The 22185-nt window shown below is 32.7% G+C and overlaps 1 protein-coding gene across 1 annotated transcript in view; it reads right to left on the minus strand.

Moving 5' to 3' along the window:
• DNAH7 (dynein axonemal heavy chain 7) overlaps positions 1-22185 on the minus strand; it is a 209522-nt gene that overhangs the window by 151786 nt on the left and 35551 nt on the right. The window contains exons 13-19 of the mRNA XM_006921302.3: positions 18906-19178; positions 18020-18147; positions 13916-13994; positions 10361-10585; positions 8057-8203; positions 3906-4591; positions 1758-1944 (exon numbers count right to left, since the gene is read on the minus strand). Of these exons, the coding sequence (XP_006921364.1) occupies positions 1758-1944; positions 3906-4591; positions 8057-8203; positions 10361-10585; positions 13916-13994; positions 18020-18147; positions 18906-19178 (1725 nt within the window). The remainder of the gene's footprint in view (positions 1-1757; positions 1945-3905; positions 4592-8056; positions 8204-10360; positions 10586-13915; positions 13995-18019; positions 18148-18905; positions 19179-22185) is intronic.

Consider the following 22185-nt stretch of genomic DNA (forward strand, 5'->3'; position numbering starts at 1 on the left):
AAAATTTAGATCAAGTCAGTTATATTAACAACATCATTACTATTCAACTCTGAGCCTTTTTCTTTTGGCGTAGTTCTAAAAGAACTTTTATTAGAAATCCCTAAGACTGAAAGTAATGGCTTTTTGTACCAAGCACTTAATCCAGTGGCATCTACCATCCTGGTCATCTCATTAGCTTTCCTGAGAGAATACAGATTTGTGTTTATTTTCATAGCTTGGGAGAGATGGGTAAAAGCTGTCCTGAATACTAACATATTGAGAAAAAGAAAATGTAAAACCGGTTGAGAAAGACTATCAAGTCTTATAGCAAATGTAAATGAAGCGCCACCCAAAGAAAATTGTTTATTCAGGAATGAGGGTAAGTAAAGTTTTTGTTTGTTTGTTTCTTTGTTTTTAATTAAGCAGTATGATAAAATTGAAAATCTGTCTCCTTTATTTACTAGTCCCAGAACAGCTGCTCTTTTCTAGGCATTGAAAAATCTATAAAATTTCCTTAGCAATATGGAATTTTGAAAAATATTTTGATTAAATATCAAAAAAAGATTCTATTTTTATTTTAAAAATATATTAAATAGGAGAATACGAGCATTTACTTTTTGCTTTTTGGGGCAACAAAAAATTCTGCTTCATCCCTTCAAAACAAAAATATATACATGTTATGACAGTTTTGCCCTGTTAAGGAAATGACATGTGAAAGGTTAAGTTTATAGAATAAATTAATTAGAAATGATTAAATGTGTTACTAAGTAGTTCAACCGTTAGTTCTTTAAATGGGGGATTCTAGTGTGATTAATTTTACAAAAGTTTGGTTTACCCAGAGATTTGTTTCATGTATTATTACATAAAATAAAGTAAACTTATTAAATAAACAAACCCATGTCCATCTTTCTGAATATTTCCCTATCAAATCATAGTTGATGTTGACATAGTATTATCGGTGTTTAGGATTATAATCACAACTTGGAAAGTTTAAATAATAAAAATATGCATATTTCTGTTTTAAGGTAGGAAAATTTTAAGATAACATTCTATCTCATGGTATTATATTTGATCAAAACACCAATAGAGAATTTTACATTTATTTAATAATATAATTTAATAACTAATATTTCTTCTATTTTAATCTTAACTTTCAAAAACATAAACAATGCTTTGCAGGCAGTAAATAAATGTCTTTTGAACTGAACAAAATCATGCCTTTTTCAGTATTACTGCTTTTTATTAAATTCTCTCCTTAACTTAAATTAAATTGTTAAGTTCTTCTCCACGGTATTTTTGTATCGATTGACGATTGATTACATTTTGTTTATTTATTTTATTTATTACGCTCTTCAGATATATTTATTTTTGCAACTCTTCTTTTTTATAGGTCTCTACAGAGAAAGCTGTTAATTGAGCGATTGGCATGCTGACATATTTCCACCAGAGCACATGTCAGTGGTGGTGTAGCCCGTAACAAGCCTTAGAATTGATGGGGCAGCAAATGCTGACTACGATGTCTCCCTATCAGAGCATACGGTAAGAACCATGACTAGATCCAAATGGCATTAAACAGTGCAAATTCATTTTACCCCTCAAGAAGGAATCAGGATAAAATATCTATTTTGCACTTGATATTCCTTGTTCCTAGGAGTCTAAAATAATATCTGAAAAGGGAATGTATGTGGGAAAAAGACAATGGCCTATTTGGAATGTTAAAAAAATAAAAGTCATGTCATTTCAACCAAATAATATCATTTTCAGAGAGTTTTACCTACTTGCACGACATTTTTCATTATATCTCTCCATGTTTTATCCACGGTTGTAAATCGTCTGCCTTCCTCAGGCATTTGAGCCATTATGTCTGGAGAACTGAAAATGGGCTCCAAATATAGCCATGTTGCTTGGACCTTGAGCCATTCATCCAGAATCTCCTGAAGCAGCAGGAGCTTGCCCTCCCATTCTCTGAGAAGCAAAATACAGTGGCTTTTATCAACAATAGCAAACCAAGCAATGTTTCAAATGACAAAACTCAAAACCATGACTAGACTGTCAATCTTGTATGAAGTGCTGTTATTCTAATTTCCATTCATCTGTCTTCATTCAAAGATAAATCACTAGCTTTGTTCTACAAAATCTGTTTCAAAATATTATCAACATTTATCCTTATATGGATATATGAATTAAGATATACCTATCTACAAATGAGCTGGTTTCTATATATTCATAACGATAAACCTTTTTACAATCCAATTCCATGGCTAGAAAATAAAAATTGAGAAATGAGATTTTGGAGACAGTAATGGTAAGGGCATTCTGAACTTCTTCAGAAAGGTAGTTATATCCGAGACTCATTTCCTTTAACATTCTTCTTTTTTAAAAAAAAATCTTGGGCCCTTAAAGGTTTTAATTCCAGAATAAAATATTTCAATTCATAAGATGTAACTGTCAGTTAAAGAAAAATCTACATAATCCTAAACTTATTAGCATGGCATTCATGAGACAGAAGCATTTTAGAATTTACAATAGGTTACCACTCATTTCTAAACACGGAGAACAAAAATAATGATTTGATTTCTTCAAGAATAAATATGGTTACACTGACAATTTTACAAGCACAGTTCTAAGGTCTCTGTATGTATTTGCTCTATGCTCACATCCTCACATATTTACCAATGGGGAGACTAAGTAAGGCACATAGACATAAGTATCAGGTTCAAGTTCACCCAACTAATAACAATAGAGCCATATTTGGACCCAGACAGCTGCAACCACTATGCTACAAGAGATAACATAGCCATAAAGAAGAATGATTGGTTAACGGCAACAGAACTTAAAGATGGGATAGCTGTATGAGAATATTAACACATTACACATAAACTATAAGTGGTGATCTGTAATTTTAGATTATTAAAATCAAGAAATATAAATAGTTCTAAAAGTCACAAGGTATTTTCAAATGCCTTTCTAAAATACTTTCCTTTCAATGTTTATAAATGAATTTGTTTAATTTCTTTTCACAAAAAGAAATCAATGCCTCTGCTTTTCTCTGGAGCTCGTCCCTCTTTTTTCATTTAATCCCTGACTGATGCAGAAAATTTCTCACTGGCTAATGATCTCATGCATAGTCCTTAAAAACAGAGTCTAGATATATCACTTTGAGAGTGTTTCAAAAATTAGTTTTGATGAGCACACTGGAGAGAGCTGGGGCAGGGAGACTGAGCTAGAGCATGCTCAAGTTGGGATAATCTATCAATAAACAAAGGCAAGTATTATCAAGCAGTTTGCTTTTTCTTGTCATGTAAATTAACATTGAAGATGGTACTCTGATTTGGATTTACTTTCTTTTGAAGATAAAATATAAACTGCTTGATACAAATTATAAAAATTGAAAAAATTAATAGACAGGATAAGAATTTAATTTAATCGGCTGTGTTAAATCCCTAAAACACCAGACTAGAATCATAGTTTCATTTTTTTGCACTTATCTAGCCATGCTTCATGCACATCAGTGGAAATTAGAATAGACTTTTAGGGATCATCTACAACAGACTAATTAGTATATTTGGAAAAGGATACTATCTTCAGTTTTATAGTTTATATGTTCTATAATCTATGTTTATAGACAAAATTATTTTTGAGAGTCAAATATGTAAGATCAGATAAATGAAAATGAATATCTGGGGACTGATTGTTTACTACCCTTGTTATGAATATATGTCATAGCAAAGGGATCAGTACTCTTTCAAAAGCAATGAGGGTTATCATTCCTTATAATAAACTATTTAAAATATTAAGTACACAATACAGAATCAATTTAAAAAAGAACTACACATTACATACACGTAATGATTTTGTTAACAAAACAAAACAAGTGTGGATTTTGATACCATAGTATAAATATTGTCATATAAATATCACTTTACCTCATTTGCTTTTCATAAGGCTTAATGAAAGGAGATCCTCGCATTGTTTGCGTTTTAATAATGTGGTCATCCAACAACATCTGAATTTCATCAACTGATGACAAAATAAATGTCCCAGATTCTCTATAAGAGAGAATGACAAATTCCATGGTATCCCACTCATTAATCATCTTCTCCATGGCCTTTTCGAGAGAATATTCTTTGCTAGCTGCTTCACTAATACTTTCGAATCTATCTAAAAATGGTTCCAGGTTCATGTCTAAAAAAGAGAAGACGGTGGAGTCATCTCCCGGTTGCAGGGGGTAACCAACTATGTTGGACATGGCCTCCCAGTGCCTGGGGCGCAAGCCAGGATTACAGATCACTTGAACGAGAGGAATGTGCTGCTTGAAATCTTCCACCTTTGCCCTTACTTTTTTTGTCATTGCCAAAGCGTTTGGAGAATCGTGGAAGGTTTTCTCCAGCTTATATAGTCCTCTCCAGTAATTTCCAACATCTGCCTCTACTTCGTCTGGATTCACCTTGTTATATGGTCCTTCGGTCCATCCTCTATATTTACTGCTAAATTCGACAGCAGTTTCATAGAGACGAAGATAAGGGTTCAAACCATCTTGGATTTTTTTACGTTGAGGATATACTGATGGTAGCCAACCAAATGCCTCCTCTTCAGCATTAAACTGTTCGATCTGGAAGAACGGGTATTATTTATTATTCTGAAAGTAAATAATATTCAAAATTAAGTTTTAAAAATATTTATATCAAATATGACCCAAAAAACCCTTACTACGCCCTAAGGTTAAATTTAAATTAGGCCTAATCTATAAAATCTGAGCGGTAGTTTCTTTTTCCTATTTCTTTTTGATTACAGTTTCCAGTGAACGATCACTGGTTAAGTTACTTAGCCTAGTAAAACAAATTCACATGTCTTTGCCCATCCAGATATACTGAAGATAAAGCTTTATTCATTAATCAACAAAACCTCAAGTATTTTTAATATACATAGCATTGTGTTAGGTAATGTGGAAAAGTTTTTTTTAATATTATATTGCAAAGTAACACCTCCAAGGAATTAGTAATCCAACTGAGGAGATAGGATATAAGTAGAGAAAGTTACATAGCAATTATTCAGTAATAATATAAGGCAAAAGAAGAAATGTCTGAAAGCAATAGCTGTGTGATATCAAATGAATAATATACATAAAAAATGCAATTGCTTAGAGATGTGAGAGCATGCTAAAAGAATTAAGTCACAGGTGCCTCTGTAAAGAAGATGCAACCAGAGCTGGATCTCGAAGATAAATAGAATAAGAAGAGACAAAGAAAGCATAATTTCTTCTTAGTTTCATTGTGAAATATGTGAGCATGTGAGTGGTTTCGAGGTGATATCTACAAAATTAAAACGTTTGAGCTCACTATACAATTATGCAAGTTACTTAAAATTTCAGTGGCATTGGTTTTAAAAAATCTACAAAGTGTATTTCCCTTATCTCAACCTATGTTTGCATATTTGTGATTGTTCTAAACTATTTAATTATCTGATCTGCTAAGATATTAAAATTTTTTCAATGCAAGGAAAATGGTAGAGCAAAAGTCAAGTCTCCAAATTGGGAATGAAGAAGGAAAATTGTCACTTTTTGCAGATGACATGATTCTTTACATAAAAAACCTTAAAGACGCTGCTAAAAATCTATTAGAAATAATAAACAAATAGAGTAAATGTTCAGGATACAAAATCTATGTTCAAAAATCCATAGTGTTCCTATATTTTAATAATGAATTTTCAGAAAAAGGAATGAAGAAAACAATTCCCTTTGCAATTTCAACAAAAAGAATAAAATACCTAAGAATAAACCTAATGAAAAATGTGAAGGACCTATACACTAAAAACTACAAGACATTTTAAAATGGAAGAAGACACAAAGAAATGGAAAGACATTCCATGTTCTTGGATTGGAAGAATAACATAATTAAAATGACCTTATTACCTAAAGCATTATGCAGATTTAACACAATTCCCATCAAAATCCCGATGGCATTTTTTAAAGAATTAGAACAAAAAATTATCAAATTTGTATGGAAGCTCAAAAGACCTCAAATAGCCAAAGCCATCTTGAGGGAAAAAAAAAAGTCTAGAAGTATCACTCTGCCTGACTTCAAATTATAGTACAAAGTGACAATAATTAAAACAGCATGGTTTTAGCAGAAAAACAGACACAGACCAATGGAACAAAATTGAGACTTCAGAATTAAACCCCTGCATACATGGGCCAATAACTTTTGAAAAAGGAATGAAGACCATACAATGGAGAAAAGAAAGCCTCTTCAATCAATGGTGCTGGGAAAACTGAAAAGCCACCTGCGAAAGAGTGAAACCAGACTGTTGTCTATCACCACACATCAAAATTAAATCAAAATGGATTAAGGACCTGAATATAAGACCTGAAACAATAACTTGAATAGAAGAAAACATAGGAACTCAATGCATGGACCTTGGATTTAGAGAGGATTTTATGAATTTGACCTCAAAGGCAAGGAAGTAAAAGCAAAAATAAATGAATGGGACTATATCAAACTAAAAAGCTTCTGCTCAGCAAAAGAAACCATCAACAAAGCAAAGAGAGAAACATCAAATAGAAAAATATATTTGCAAACACCTCACATAAGGGCCTAATACTCAAATATAAAGGCCTAATATAAAGAACTCATACAACTCAACAACAACAACAAAACCAATACAATTAAAAAATGGGCGGAGGACCTTAATAGACACTTCTCCCAAGAAGACATACGAATGGCCAACAGACCCATGAAAAGATGCTTAACCTCACTAGCTATTAGGGAAATGCAAATCAAAACTATGATGAGAGACCATCTCATACCTGTTAGAATGGCTGTCATCAACAGGACAAGCAATAACAAGTGTTAGAGAGATCGTAGGCAAAAAGGAGCTCTTATACTCTGTTGGTGGGAATGCAGATTAATACAATCACTATAGAAAACAGTATGGAGGTTCCTCAAAAAACTAAGAATTGAATTACCATATGATCCAGCAATTTCTCTTCTGAGTATTTACCCCAAAAATCTGCAAAGCTATATGCACTTCGATGTTCATAGCAGCATTATTCACAGTGGCAAGGACATGGAAGCAAAGTGTCCTATGATAGATGATTGGCTAAAGAAGCTGTGGTACATATATACAGTGGAATATTACTCAGCTATATGAAAAGATGAAATGCTGTTATTTGCAACAGTATAGATGGATTTTGAGATAATCGTGCTAAGCGAAATAAATCAGACAGAAAAAGTTGAAAACCATATGATTTCACTCATATGTGGGATATAAAACTGAAAGCAACAAACAGACATGGATTGTGGATTAGTGGTTACCAGAGGGAACGGGGGAGGGGAGAATAGATAGGAGTAAAAAGGGTTAAATAGTTGGTGACAGAAGGAAATATAACTTTGGAAGGCGAACACACAATGCAATATATATATACGACATACTGTTGAATTGTACACTTGAAACTTATTTGATTTTACTAATCAATGTCACCCCAATAATTTTAAGTAAATAAATAAATGCAAAAAATGCTAGAGCATCATAATATGGTCTGTTTTCATATTTCCCTTTTTTATAAAAGACGCTATTAAAACCGCCAAACATTTTACATGGCAAAGGGTATGGCTTTTCCCCTTCCAGTTTCTTTTAGTGAGAAAGGTGATTTCTGAAATGGCAATATTGAGATCAAAGTAGTTTGATGGGAGAATATAATGAGCCTAATTTAAAAACACAGCCACCCAATCTAAACTGGCTTCTATGAAGATGAGAAAACTAAACAATAACCAGGTGCTATCATATGATGCAAATGTTTAAATGACACAAAATAAAAATTAAGAAGCAGATGGAGATATAACTCTATCCTTCAAATAAAAAATGAAGGCCACTGAAATGTTATCACTACCAATAAAACAACAATGCTGCTCCTCCTTGAAGTATGTCTGTAAAATATATTTGTGCCATATGCATTATTCTCTAATTAAATGTAGTTAAACTTCTTTTACTTAAATCTATTTCTTAAAGGTAAATATACAAAGCAAATTCCATGCTCTTTCTTTTGAACTTATTCATCTTTAAAATTTTTAAATTATACCTTGTCTGCTGCTAAATCCAACTTTCCATTCAGTATTTGAGCCTTTTTCAGGTATCGTTGTACATCCTGAAGATCTCCAAAGGAGAAAAATTCTTCTGCCTGCTTAGCATAACTCTCTAATTCCTCCAGAAACCGTTCACATCGTAACTAATAAAAACAATATTGGCTGTTACTAATTTTAAAAGTTAAAACCTTTAGGCATTATCAGATATAAAGGATTATCAGAATTATTATATTTTGACACTGGCAAAATATAAAGAAAGGGATTATCTGAAAGATAATAACAGAGATCTAAAATATGCAGCATTTTTAAGAGTTAAAAAGATTTAAGAGATTTAAAATTAATGATTAAGATTCCTGTGATTCATGAATTAGAGAAAGTTTACCCTTTACTATCAATGTGAGAAGTTCTAACAAACAAAGTAAATAAGAATGTGTTAGTAAATGGTATTCTTTAGTATGCTAAAGACTTTATACTAACAAATGATTTATAAGCATTTGAAAAAATCTCATAATAATCAAGTATGGGGCTAAAGGAAAACTCCAATTTTTTAAAGGCTGTAAAGACATCTGAGGCATTTTTACAAATAACTGGAAAAAAACTAATTTCTTTAATTGTGTCCTGATATTCAAACATCTCTTCAATTATCAGTGCTAAAACAAAGCATTCTAAGGTTATTTTTCTTGTCCCATGGGCTCCCTTCACAAGAAATGTGTAAGGTAAGTAAATCTAGATTTAAAGCCTGAAAATTACTGTCTTCCAATATAAAACAGGTATGTATGTTTTAACAAGAAAAGCTTATTACAAAATTGTCATTGGTAAGGCATTTCAAATTAAATGTATCTAAAAAAATAATTCTTAATAAAATATTTAAATGTCAAATCTGGATTATTCAAAAATAGATTTTTTATTTTATAGATTACCTAAGTTTATTTCTGTCCTCTTTCTTTAGTTTCCTGACAAATTTATTGTCAGTGGGCCCAGTGGGGGAATGAAAATGAGAGGAAAAATTTCATCAATATTATGTGTAATTTGTAAAATAGTATATACTTTACAATAAAATGTAGATAATTCTGGGTCATCTAGCATTTTCTAAGAGACTATTCGATTGTAACATAAGTATCTGATATTTATTATTCATGATGGTGTCTACAAGTGTTTAAAAATTCTGAAATGGCCTACATGTAAAACAGAAGTTTAGATTACAGTTTCAAATGAAGGGTTGTTTGTTTGTTTGTTTGTTTGTTTGTTTGTTTGACGTCTATGAATCCAAACAAAATATTCTGTCAATTAACTGTATTTGCTATAGTGTGGTAGAAAGATGTTAGGCTGGCTATCAAAGGACATCCCTACCGGCTGACCTGGAACAAGCCTCTTCACTTTAGGAACATGCGTTTTTCATTTGTAAAATGAGACTGAAAATACTAAGTAATTTATTTAGACAGTAGCTATGGAGTGCTCATGGCATTCAAAGTGTGTTGGGCACTGTGCAGGCCAGGGGAATGTAAATGGATAAAAGGTCAAAATCAAACTGCTCTGTTGTCAAGGAACTAACTGTCTAATGGGGAGATAGACCTGAAAATAATAACATAATGATCAGATAATTAGTCCAGTGGAGATGTGTTAAAAGTGCAATAGGAGAAGAGAAGATGCAGCATTGAGATCTAAGAGGGCTTCTCAGAAACTCATCTGAGTACGCTAGATAGACAAGCATGATTTGTGGTCAGGAGCACATGGAAAGAATGTGCAAGAGATGAGAGTTTGGGAGAGCACGCACTTAAAGGTTGCTCAGGGTTACTGAAAAATCAAGAACAAGGAGTGGGGAGAGGTAGATGAGGCTGAACATGTAGTGAGGGGAAAATTTACAAACCATCTTATATGTAAGACAAAAAAAAAAGGTTAGAGTAATTAAATGTTAAGAGTGATGATTCTAGACACAGTACTTAGGTGAGTTTTAGCACATATAAGGTGTAAAGGTACATTTCATCAAGGGAGCTTTGACATTAAATGATAAAAATAAAATAACAATAAAATAACTAAAATAACTATCTTATAAACTGTATAAGATAGTGTTTTTATTAATGATCATATGTGGGTAATATATTCAAATGTTTTCTCCCTTGAAAAATCAAAAAATGATGCCACATTGATCCAATGTGATGTGTACTATATTGTACTAAGATTTATAGTAAGAGAAAGCTAAAATATATGACCTGTGAAGTAGAGTTACAATGCTATGTAAAAAGTTAAAACTTAAACATGTCCAGAAAATGAAAATAATTCAAAATAGCTAAGATGCCAACCTTGAGACCATCTTGATATTGTTCTGTTTTCTCTTTAATGATTTTCCTGTGTTCCTCAAAAATTTCTTCCATTCTTCCATACCACTGGAAAACATTATTATTTAGCCTAATGTCTGCCGGAGAAAAGTTGGCACACTCAATGAGGAAGGCGAGGCAGTTTTTAGAATCCACCAATCTCTGTCCCAGTTCAATCATATCAATTGTCTCTACTTTTTGAATATAAGCCTGAGGGAAAACAAAAATTACAGATGGCATTTTAATGAACAGCTCATGTCAAAAAATAGCCTGAGGAAATGCATTACATAAATATATATAGACTTTTTAGAAGTATATAGATTTTTGCTTACAGATAGGGGACTGTAGAACAGTTTAGTCCAATTCCAAACATCGCTACTAAAACAGCAGGGGAAAAAAATAGAAAATAATAAACAACATCTAAAAAGCATTGGAAAACCAGACTGCTATGGGTTTCCGGAAGATATGAAGCAGGTGCTACCTGCGTGATATCATTTATTCTTTCAACATAGCATGTTTGGGCACCTTTACGTGCCTGACACTTGCCAGGTACAGATGTGGGTTTTGCCCTTAGATAGTTTATAGTTTAGTTGAAGGAGACAATTGTTAGTCAAATAACTGCCACAACAACTGTAAAATTGCAAACTTGCAACAGACACTTGTGCTGAAACACTTTCCTTGGTTACAAAAACTAAAAATTAATGATAGGCAAATTTAACAAGAAATGTGCTAAATCTATATGAGAAAAACTATAATAGTTTATTGAAGGACATTTTAAAAGTTTGAATAAATATAGAAACATATGTTAAGACATAATATTATAAAGGTGTAAATTTTTCTCTCAGTTAGTCTATAAATTCAATTCAAATTCCATCAAAATTGCAGTAGCATTTTAAAAACTAAATTTGCTATAATTCTAAAAGTGTCTGAAATAGTAAATAGTCAAGAGTAGCAAAGGTACTCATGAAAAAGGAAAATAGTAGAGACTAGCCCTGCCAAATATCAAAATATGCTATATAGATGCAGTAATTTACATAGTTTTTATTCTGGCCCAGAGATAGAGGATGGAGCAGAACAGAGAGAGTTCCAAGTGCATATGGAAATTTAATGTTGAAAAGATGCATTTCAAATAAGGAGTGAATGACAGATCATTTAATAAATTGTATTGAAGTAAACGGCTATTGATTTTGGAAAAAAAAAAACAAAGAAAGCCTAGTTACTTACTAGGAGAAATACAGAGAGGGTATATTGTTAAGTGAACACAGTAATTTGCAGCAGAGTGATGATTCTGTTTTTTGCAAAAACAAATCTCTCTGCGTTTGTGTGTGAGTAGGTGAATGTACAGGTGTGTGTATCTGTGTGTGTGTGTGAGTAGGTATACAAGTGCACATGCTCTTGTGTATGTACATATGTACATATATCTCTTTCAAAGCTGATACATATTAATTTATTTATATATCTTAATAATATTAATGCTGAAGGAAATCCGCCGCATTACTTGTAACTACCTATGTTCACCTTCCCTATCTTATACCCCATCTCCCTGTCTATGAAGTAAATGCTTCTTCTTTTTAATGTTCTTAAAGCTCTTTTTAATCTCTAATCTCTATCTTCCTGGCTCTCTCTCTTCATCTTCTCTCTCACTGGTTTGGAAAGAACAGAATTCACACTAAACTATAAAGAATTATTACCTTAAAGAAAAGAATTATAGAAAAGAGGAACTTTTACTTTTTACTTTGTATAATCCTACATTGTTTACATTTTTACTTTTATAATTAAAAAGAAAAGGCAAGCAACATTGCCTAGAAACCTTTCGTGATATATCATCTTAATTAGACTAAATGTTATGTTGCAAATCTAAGCAAATAAGGTGCAAATCATGGTGGTTTCCACAGATAACAAAATGTCTAACTGAAAACATATTTTTGTTATTTGGTTAATCAGCCTTCCGTGTAGTCAAATGACAGGGTTTTTATTTCCTCTTACTGATAATGACGAATTTCTGTATTGAATAAATTCAAAAGCTATTTGCCTTTGTAGCAATAAACTTTTTTAGGGTACAGAAATATTTTAAGTACCAGTTAATGAATCTCACTTGCTAATTCTGTTAAAGGTTGCTGTGAACAATAGAAGTTTACATTAACCCCAAATTCCTAAATATTTCCAGTGATGGCTAGGAGGGTAAATAAATGACACTCTTCATATTCAATATTCATTCTTCCAAAAGAATTTACGATTATGGAACTATCTAGCTATCTTTATAATCATCCATAATCAAAGTATCACTCAATGTCCTACAACAACTACAAAATATAAAAATATTCTAAAAGAGAATATATAAAAGTGTGCTATTTGATACACACACAGACATGCACACGCACACACAAATTCACACAATAAGAACCCCAGTCCAATATTTTTTTTAAAATAGAACTTTTTTAGTTAAAGGCTGATATGTAAAAGTTGGTTCTAATGATTTAAATAAATCTTTGTTTAAGTGAATAATTTAAAAATGTATATTTTCATTTGAACTCCTTTTGCAATTTCCTACAAAGGTTGGAATGATTTTACATGTTTTGCTGGGTTTGCTTAAATATTTTAAAATCTAAAAGTAAAAGGATTCTATTTTGGATCTTGGGACTACTAGAAAAGGAAAATAAGATCCTGTAAAAATTTAACGTTATAGGAATAAAAAAGGAATAAAATGAAATGGTGATTAATTAGTTGTTTTATATTATTTTAATCACCATTAGGTAGATTTCAAGCACTGAAGTAACGTGAAAAACAATGAAAGTGAGACATCCGATATTTTCAGTACCATAAATCCTATGTTCAAAACATATTTAAGCAAACTACAATAAAAAAATTTTAATATATAACAAAAAATAGCCTATATGTAACAAAACAAAATATTACTTAAGTATTAAATGTTTGTTGATAAAAACAATGAAAGGTGATCACTTAGATTGCCCAAGACAGTCCTGGTTTATGCCTTTAACATTATTAATAGTGCTCTCAGTAATATCCTGTTAGATGACTGCATTAATAGCTTCAATACCTCAGCTCTCCCAGTATCTAGCCCTGTAGTGTCCTTTCACTCTGACTCTGTGGCCATATGCTTTGCTTTGGTCAATGGGTTGTTAGCTAATGTAACACAAGGAGAAACTTGAAAAGCATTTGTAAAATTGAGCTTGCTTTTGTGCCTCTACCATGCTATAAGAACATGCCCGGGTGAGCCTGCTGGAGTTTGAGAGACAAGAGGAGCAGAGTGAAATTGCTAAAGATAGTCATGCTAGTTATCCCAATGGAGAACCAGCTGAGTGTGTGACCCAACTGAGACCAGAAGAACCATCCAGGAGTACCCAGCCTGAATCGCCAAACTGTAGACTCATGAGCTACATATATTAAAAAAGTATTTTAAACCTCCATTTTAACTTTTGGCATGATTTGTTATCATGTATTATGTCAATAATTATAAGATCTGGGGGGAAAAAAGAAAAAATTGTACACATACGACTATAAAGAGTTCACAAACAGTACCTTCATTTCCATTAGTTCTGCTGTATTTGGAGGAGTGCTAAGAGCTTTTTCTGCTATCTTCTCAAATTCGTCACATAAACTGAAACAGATAAACCCAATTTATACAATTAATTTCATTCCTAAATTTGTTATTATATACTATTTCAATGTTCCATTACATAAAAAAATAAAGTAAGATTATTTTACCTATATGACATCCAAGGAATTAAAAGCAAATTTGTGTTCATTTACTTATTCATTTAATACACATTTAATGATCATCTATTACATTCCCAACTACAGTATTAAGTGATACAAAAATAGATAAAAGGTAATAATAATCCCCAAGAGGTTCATAATCCAGTATGAAAGACAGAACCATAATCATTTCCAACCTGGAGTTTTAGGTGCTCTATAAGAGATTTCGTTAAGATGGCACCAAAAAAAAGTGGTACAAAGGAAGGGAGTGTTTAAGTATTTAGAGGAAATGGTTAAAATGGGCCTGTATGCTCAGGAACTTCTGGTAATATGCATATATTTCCTAATGATTTGGATTGTGACCAATATAAATAAACTTACTATGAGGCTAAATAAAAAGTATAGTTGGTTCTAAGGAAGTCCAGATAAAATGCACAGAAATTTCTTCAAAAAGATTGTCTATGAGGTGAAGGAGAGAAAAAGAGCACAGTGATGATGTTAGTTTGAAGTGGGAGTTGGGGAATGAAAGAGGGTTTTGAGCATGTTTGTAAATTTCAGAGGTGGAATCAACGGTGAAAGAGATTTAAAATGAGATACAAAGGAGGTGACTGGCAGAGCCAGATCCTGAGGGATGGAAAGCACTGGGGATGAGCTCACAGGTAGAGAGAACTCTGAATGGTGTACAAACTCTTGCTGTCTGAGAATGTGGAGAGATAGGCATGAAGGGGTTCATGGAGAGGTGAGGGGCAAGAAGTTGGTCTTCATATCTAATGATTCCTATAATAGTCCTGATGTGTCCTCTGTACCTCCAGTGAGTCTAGTGAGAGGCATAATTAGGAGAAAAGGGGGAAAATAGAACTGGCATGGGCGGAGAGGCCAGTTAAGAGGCAGGGAAAAGAGCTGTAAAATTAAAATAAATATTTCACTTTGCATGAAAAGCTGCAAATACAAGACAAGACATTTTCACTATTCCTCCATTACTTTTAGAGGAAAAAGTGTTTTAAGGTGAATACATGATTCTGGTTCCTAGATAAGTGACCCAAAGCCAAGTCCTCTTTCACCCGGTGCCTCTCTCTTCGACCTTTCCCCTCACTTTTTTTCCTTCACAGAATCATGAAAGCAACGCAAACCACTCCTAGTTCTTGGAATACACCATGCCATTTTTATACCTCACTCCCCTCTACATAGTATTTTCTCCACCTGGAATTCTTTCACCTACGTTGTTCACCTGGCAGACTCCTACTCATCCTTCAAAATGAATTCATATATCATTTCCTCTTGGTAGCCTTCCCTGATTTTCCCCTCTCTCCCAACCTCTACTCTGAAAGATAATTGTGTCCTTCTCTGTTCTACTTCTGTGGCTCAGTAAAGTACTTACTGCACCCTATTGTAACTTACTGGTTTGTATTTCTATTTCCCCTTCAACACTGAAACTTCCTTCAGCAGTTTTATTCACATTTAGAGTCCAAGTATCTAGTGTTTCATCTAACACATGGTAGGTAAATAAAGCTTCCTTCAGGCTTCTTTACAGCCTGAAAGAAATGTTTTTTAAATAATCTATATTCTTCTCTAATACCATAACTATAAAAAAAAATTCTGATTATTTGGCAATTTGTTCCATGTAATTGATACCAGAAAAGAGGTTCCCAGAGCAACACTAACACCAGCTGTTGGAGGACTAGTTATACTTCCTGTCTTAAATAAACAGATAATTCTGTTTTACACATTAGCATTCTGTGAGTTTACTTAGCATAGGTCAGTTTTCCTAAAAATCTCCAGGTTAGTCAACAAATGACAAAAAATAATCATGGACTTGAAGAATAATTACAGCAAGATGAAGCTCCAAATGGGAGGGTCCTTTAGGGCCCATGACAACTATTGTGCACATTCACTTTGAAAACCCACTTTGTGTATTGATCATACAAATTTAAAAATCTGAACTTAGAGAATGTCCACTTGACTTGTGCGAATGAAATGCAAAACATTTTAATACCACCTTAATTCAGCCAATTGGAAAGGCACATGTGTGGTAGAAAGTCATCGTCATCATCATCATCATCATCATCATCATCATCATCACAAAATAAAAATAACACTTAAAGCCAAGTAGAAATAAGTTTGGCATTATTTTTTCTTTGGGATCATTTATGACACTGCTCTAATCTATTACTTTACGTGAATGACAGTTGATTCTATTTCACATTCCTCTCCCCAAATAGAAATATAAGCAATTTCGCATAAATACCTTGTATTTACTTCCTGATGATCTCTGAACATTTTAGCTATAAGTTTTCCACAAATAACATCTGCTCGCTTCACCAAAGCTCTGATTAATTCCTCACAACGTATTTCAAACATTCCTAAACGAATAGTCTGCAATGTTAAAGTATTAGAAGTTTAATAAACAAAACAAAAAAGATTCCCACAATTTTGCCTTTCTCATAATATTGATTTTGTGTGTGAAATTTAACAAGACTGAGGGGTTTTTTTGTTTGTTTGTTTGTTTTTTAACTATGAAGCAAGTGGGTTTTCTAAATCCTCACTTATTTTTACAACTATCTTCTGGATAAATCTCCTTGATGAGTTTGTTATCTTAGAAATCAACTCTATTTCAGGACAATAATGGATATAAAAACTTTGGAGAATTGACTATTGCTAAATAGTGTGGTATTTAAATGTTATGTTTGCTCTATACATAAAAATAACATGTTCATGAAAAAACTTTAGAAAATATAAAAAAGGACAAAAGGAGAAAATTTTAATTTACCAGTTTCCTACTAAACAGAAGTGACCATATTTTGGTGTAATTACCACATTTTCCAAAAAAATTATAAATGTTAAAGAAAAAAAATTAAGTTCTTGGAATTTTCGAGGGGTCAAATTAAAGTACTTAAAAGTTTGGGTTTTAGTAGATTTTTAGCTCTATGAGCACAAGAACCACATCTGTTTTGTCTATCTCCATATATCCAGGGCTTACCGCAAAGCTTGGCACATGGAAAGGCTCAAGAAATACTTTTCCTTTTGATAGTAATGATCTAATTCGTTCACTGTACGGTTTAAAAACACATCCTAATAACCTGGGAAAAGATCTTTAGGTATAGAGAACAGTTTATACAAAAGGAGTCATTTACCTTTCTAGATGTGTACTGTATTTCCTCTATTAGTTTTTGGTATTTGCGTATTTCTTTTATTATTTCCTCGTAATGATGGGGTTCTGCAAGAAAAGCATCAACATCTTGCTCAGCTTTTCTGGTGATCAGAAAATCATACTTGTCATAGAGTCTGAGGTGCTCAGTGGGTGCCACGCTCTCTCTCATTATCACTTCCTTAATCTTTTCCTTATGAGCATCAACAATTTCCTTCAAAATTATGGGCTTCAGGGTTGTTGGTTTAGAGTTACTTTCCTAAACAAAGGGGAGAAATGTTAGTTATTTAAAATACCTTAAATTAAGGCAACTGTGTCATTTATCTTTATTAAAAAAAAAAAAAGCCAATCATCATATTGACTTTTTTTTTTATTCACAAGGTCTTTTTGATTTTCTAATCTCTATAGAAAGATATGAAGTCTAATCACAGCAGTATTTTAAATATCTAGGTTTCATATAACGTTTTGTTTTCTCTTAAGGCTACCCAGCTAGTTGTGTTCTGTTTTTTTCTGCATGGATCAATGAATAGTCACTTGAAAATACACACTGCAATGGCACATGTGTGTTAGAAAGTCATCGTCATCATCATCATCATCATCATCATCATCATCATCATCATCACAAAATAACACTTAAAGCCAAGTAGAAATAAGTTTGGCATTATTTTTTCTTTGGGATCATTTATGACACTGCTCTAATCTATTACTTTACGTGAATGACAGTTGATTCTATTTCACATTCCTCTCCCCAAATAGAAATATAAGCAATTTCGCATAAATACCTTGTATTTACTTCCTGATGATCTCTGAACATTTTAGCTATAAGTTTTCCACAAATAACATCTGCTCGCTTCACCAAAGCTCTGATTAATTCCTCACAACGTATTTCAAACATTCCTAAACGAATAGTCTGCAATGTTAAAGTATTAGAAGTTTAATAAACAAAACAAAAAAGATTCCCACAATTTTGCCTTTCTCATAATATTGATTTTGTGTGTGAAATTTAACAAGACTGAGGGGTTTTTTTGTTTGTTTGTTTGTTTTTTAACTATGAAGCAAGTGGGTTTTCTAAATCCTCACTTATTTTTACAACTATCTTCTGGATAAATCTCCTTGATGAGTTTGTTATCTTAGAAATCAACTCTATTTCAGGACAATAATGGATATAAAAACTTTGGAGAATTGACTATTGCTAAATAGTGTGGTATTTAAATGTTATGTTTGCTCTATACATAAAAATAACATGTTCATGAAAAAACTTTAGAAAATATAAAAAAGGACAAAAGGAGAAAATTTTAATTTACCAGTTTCCTACTAAACAGAAGTGACCATATTTTGGTGTAATTACCACATTTTCCAAAAAAATTATAAATGTTAAAGAAAAAAAATTAAGTTCTTGGAATTTTCGAGGGGTCAAATTAAAGTACTTAAAAGTTTGGGTTTTAGTAGATTTTTAGCTCTATGAGCACAAGAACCACATCTGTTTTGTCTATCTCCATATATCCAGGGCTTACCGCAAAGCTTGGCACATGGAAAGGCTCAAGAAATACTTTTCCTTTTGATAGTAATGATCTAATTCGTTCACTGTACGGTTTAAAAACACATCCTAATAACCTGGGAAAAGATCTTTAGGTATAGAGAACAGTTTATACAAAAGGAGTCATTTACCTTTCTAGATGTGTACTGTATTTCCTCTATTAGTTTTTGGTATTTGCGTATTTCTTTTATTATTTCCTCGTAATGATGGGGTTCTGCAAGAAAAGCATCAACATCTTGCTCAGCTTTTCTGGTGATCAGAAAATCATACTTGTCATAGAGTCTGAGGTGCTCAGTGGGTGCCACGCTCTCTCTCATTATCACTTCCTTAATCTTTTCCTTATGAGCATCAACAATTTCCTTCAAAATTATGGGCTTCAGGGTTGTTGGTTTAGAGTTACTTTCCTAAACAAAGGGGAGAAATGTTAGTTATTTAAAATACCTTAAATTAAGGCAACTGTGTCATTTATCTTTATTAAAAAAAAAAAAAGCCAATCATCATATTGACTTTTTTTTTTATTCACAAGGTCTTTTTGATTTTCTAATCTCTATAGAAAGATATGAAGTCTAATCACAGCAGTATTTTAAATATCTAGGTTTCATATAACGTTTTGTTTTCTCTTAAGGCTACCCAGCTAGTTGTGTTCTGTTTTTTTCTGCATGGATCAATGAATAGTCACTTGAAAATACACACAAAATAAGACAATATAAAAACAGCAAAATCCATATTGTATTTCTGCAATTGTGTATGCTAGCTTTATAAGGTAGTGCTTGTATTGTACACTATTTTAAAAAAATAAACCACCTCAATGTTATATCATTATACTCTTTGATCACAGTTATTTTTCACCTTGAGGACTTATCTACCTAGAACAAAGAAAGATTGTTTATTCATTCATTGACCTTTGATCTTTGAATCTGTGAAGAGCAACTAGAGCAGACTAAAATCTCTAGCTGCAAAATTTGCATTCCACTATGACCATTAGAAGAATAATGGGCAAGAATATCAGACAAAAATTTTAAATGAGTTAAATCTCAACAGCTTGTCTCCTCTTTTCAAATAAGAGGACAAGTAAATGTGCCTTGAACCAAGTTACACTTAATATATGTACTCTACCTGTTGTCTAAAAGGGATTTTTATCTGTAATAAACAAGCATCATTGTCTACAGCATTCAAACTGATAATATCAAAGAATTCCTTAGAAAACTGGGTCATTTGGTCAGGTATTCAGGGTGCATTTGTCCACTATGCCCCCTAGTGGGCATTTCAGAAAATCAATTTGCTTAAAGATGCTTCATGAGAACATTAGTGAATCCCACTGTTCCCACTACTTCATCCCCAAGCTCAATAGATGTTGGTGTCATCTGCTCTGAAAAAGAGTTTTAGGATAAAACAATCTCTATTATGCACTACACACAATGTAAAATTACTGTATCTAATGTGAAACTCATCAATATTCATTATAGAATATTTTTAAATTAACAGCCTAATTTTTTTCTTTTTTTTTAAGCTTATATTTCTATTTTTTTCTAATTTTTAAAGCCTATAGATATATCTTTCTAAACAGAACTAGATACCAGCAATTAAGAACTATATTGGAAAGTATTCTTTTGATATGAATTTAATCAGTTCCTATCAAGAGTTAAGAGAAATGATATTTTGTATAAGACAGTTCAAGTGTTCAAAAGCATATCAGATTAGATCATAAAATGGTGATGTGCTTGGACTCACAGAGCCTTAGCCCCTTATAGATTTGCTTTCCATGGAGGAAAAAAGTGTATTTTAATTTCCTTTTCAATTTCTATCAAAGATCGTGATAAGGAACAGCTATATGAATTTCATTGCTGCAGTTGCTGTCAAAGATCATTAAGACTATGTTCAATGATCTTACTCAAAGCACTCTCTACATCACTTGTTTCTAAATTTGACTGATTGCCAGAATCAACTAGGGATATTTTGCCAGTATCTATCTCTGAGTACTGACTCATTATGAATCCACATCTCTTAGGGTGAGTGATGGTGGTGGTGGGGATCTCTGGATTTATGTTTTTAAAATGTCAGCAGATGATGCTGATATATATGGTTTTAGAACCATTACCCCGTGGAAGACCTATCTCTCATAACTGGATTCCAGGGAAAATATTGCTCTCTCTCTTGAAGAGTCTAAATAAACTGTTTAATCCTGTTAAAACTTGTCATGTATTTCTTCTTTATTTTAGAAACTAGGAGCTTTGAGGCATATTATATAACATAAACTCACAGCAAATATATTCATTCAGATGGTTATAATACTTTTCTCCACTTGAGCTTTGTCTGGTAACTCATTAACTTGTTATATCTTTTTCATAAGCTACCTCAAGTCATTCTTGAAAAAAGGCAGAGTCTGAATAGAATAGAAAAGGATGCAATAGATGCACTAGAATTAAACAAAGGACAAAATAAACAGTAAATTTCTTGAGAGACTTTTATTTATGAAAATATGAGAAATAGATATCCTGAAAACTACCTAGCTCAAAACACATGAATATGCTGGGGGGAAATGTTAAATATAACTTTCATAATGCACAGCTAAGAAAACAAAATGATAACAAATGTTTAAGGAGTCGACCATGAGAGAAAATATGAATTGAGAGGTAATTGTGTGCAGAAGTGAGCAGCTGCCCTAGAGACTCTGCTGATCTCTGGTCATCTAAGTTTTACTTTAATGAGTCTCCAGCAAGGTGGGCCTATGTGTCTGTGTGTCAGATGGGGAGGAGAACAAAACCTGTCAGGGAACAAAACCTCAAGCCTGAGCAAGATGAGGAGTCATAATTGATACTCCCACATAAAGCTAAGAACACTGAAAGGTGACATAACCTCAAAATGAGAGTTCTGAGGACACAAAATTTCAAAATGCTGAAAGGTGACAGAACCTTTGCAACAACAGCCTGTTCTCACACAGATCAGCTTAAGCATTCATACTGCCAGTGCTGTCCACAAAACTCTCAGGCAACAATTTTGTTAAAAATGGTTCTTAGATTAGGGAAATGCAAATCAAAACCACATGAGATACTATCTCACACCTATTAGAATAACTATAATCAACAGGACAAGTAATAACAAACGTTGGAGAGGATGCGGAGAAAAAGGAACCCTCATACACTGCTGGTGGGACTGCAAATTGGTACAGCCACTATGGAAAAAGTATGGAGGTTTTTCAGAAAACTGAGAATTGATCTACCATATGATCCAGCAATTCCTCTACTGGGTATTTACTCCAAAGACTTAAAAACTCATATCCAAAAAGATATTTGCACACCAATATTCATAGCAGCATTATTCACGGTGGCCAGGACATGGAAGCAACCAAAGTGTCCTACAATAGATGATTGGCTAAAGAAGCTGTGGTACATATATACAATGGAATATTAC

Source organism: Pteropus alecto, unplaced genomic scaffold, assembly GCF_000325575.1.
Source record: "Pteropus alecto unplaced genomic scaffold, ASM32557v1 scaffold3, whole genome shotgun sequence".
In the NCBI taxonomy this organism is placed as follows: Eukaryota; Metazoa; Chordata; class Mammalia; order Chiroptera; family Pteropodidae; genus Pteropus; species Pteropus alecto.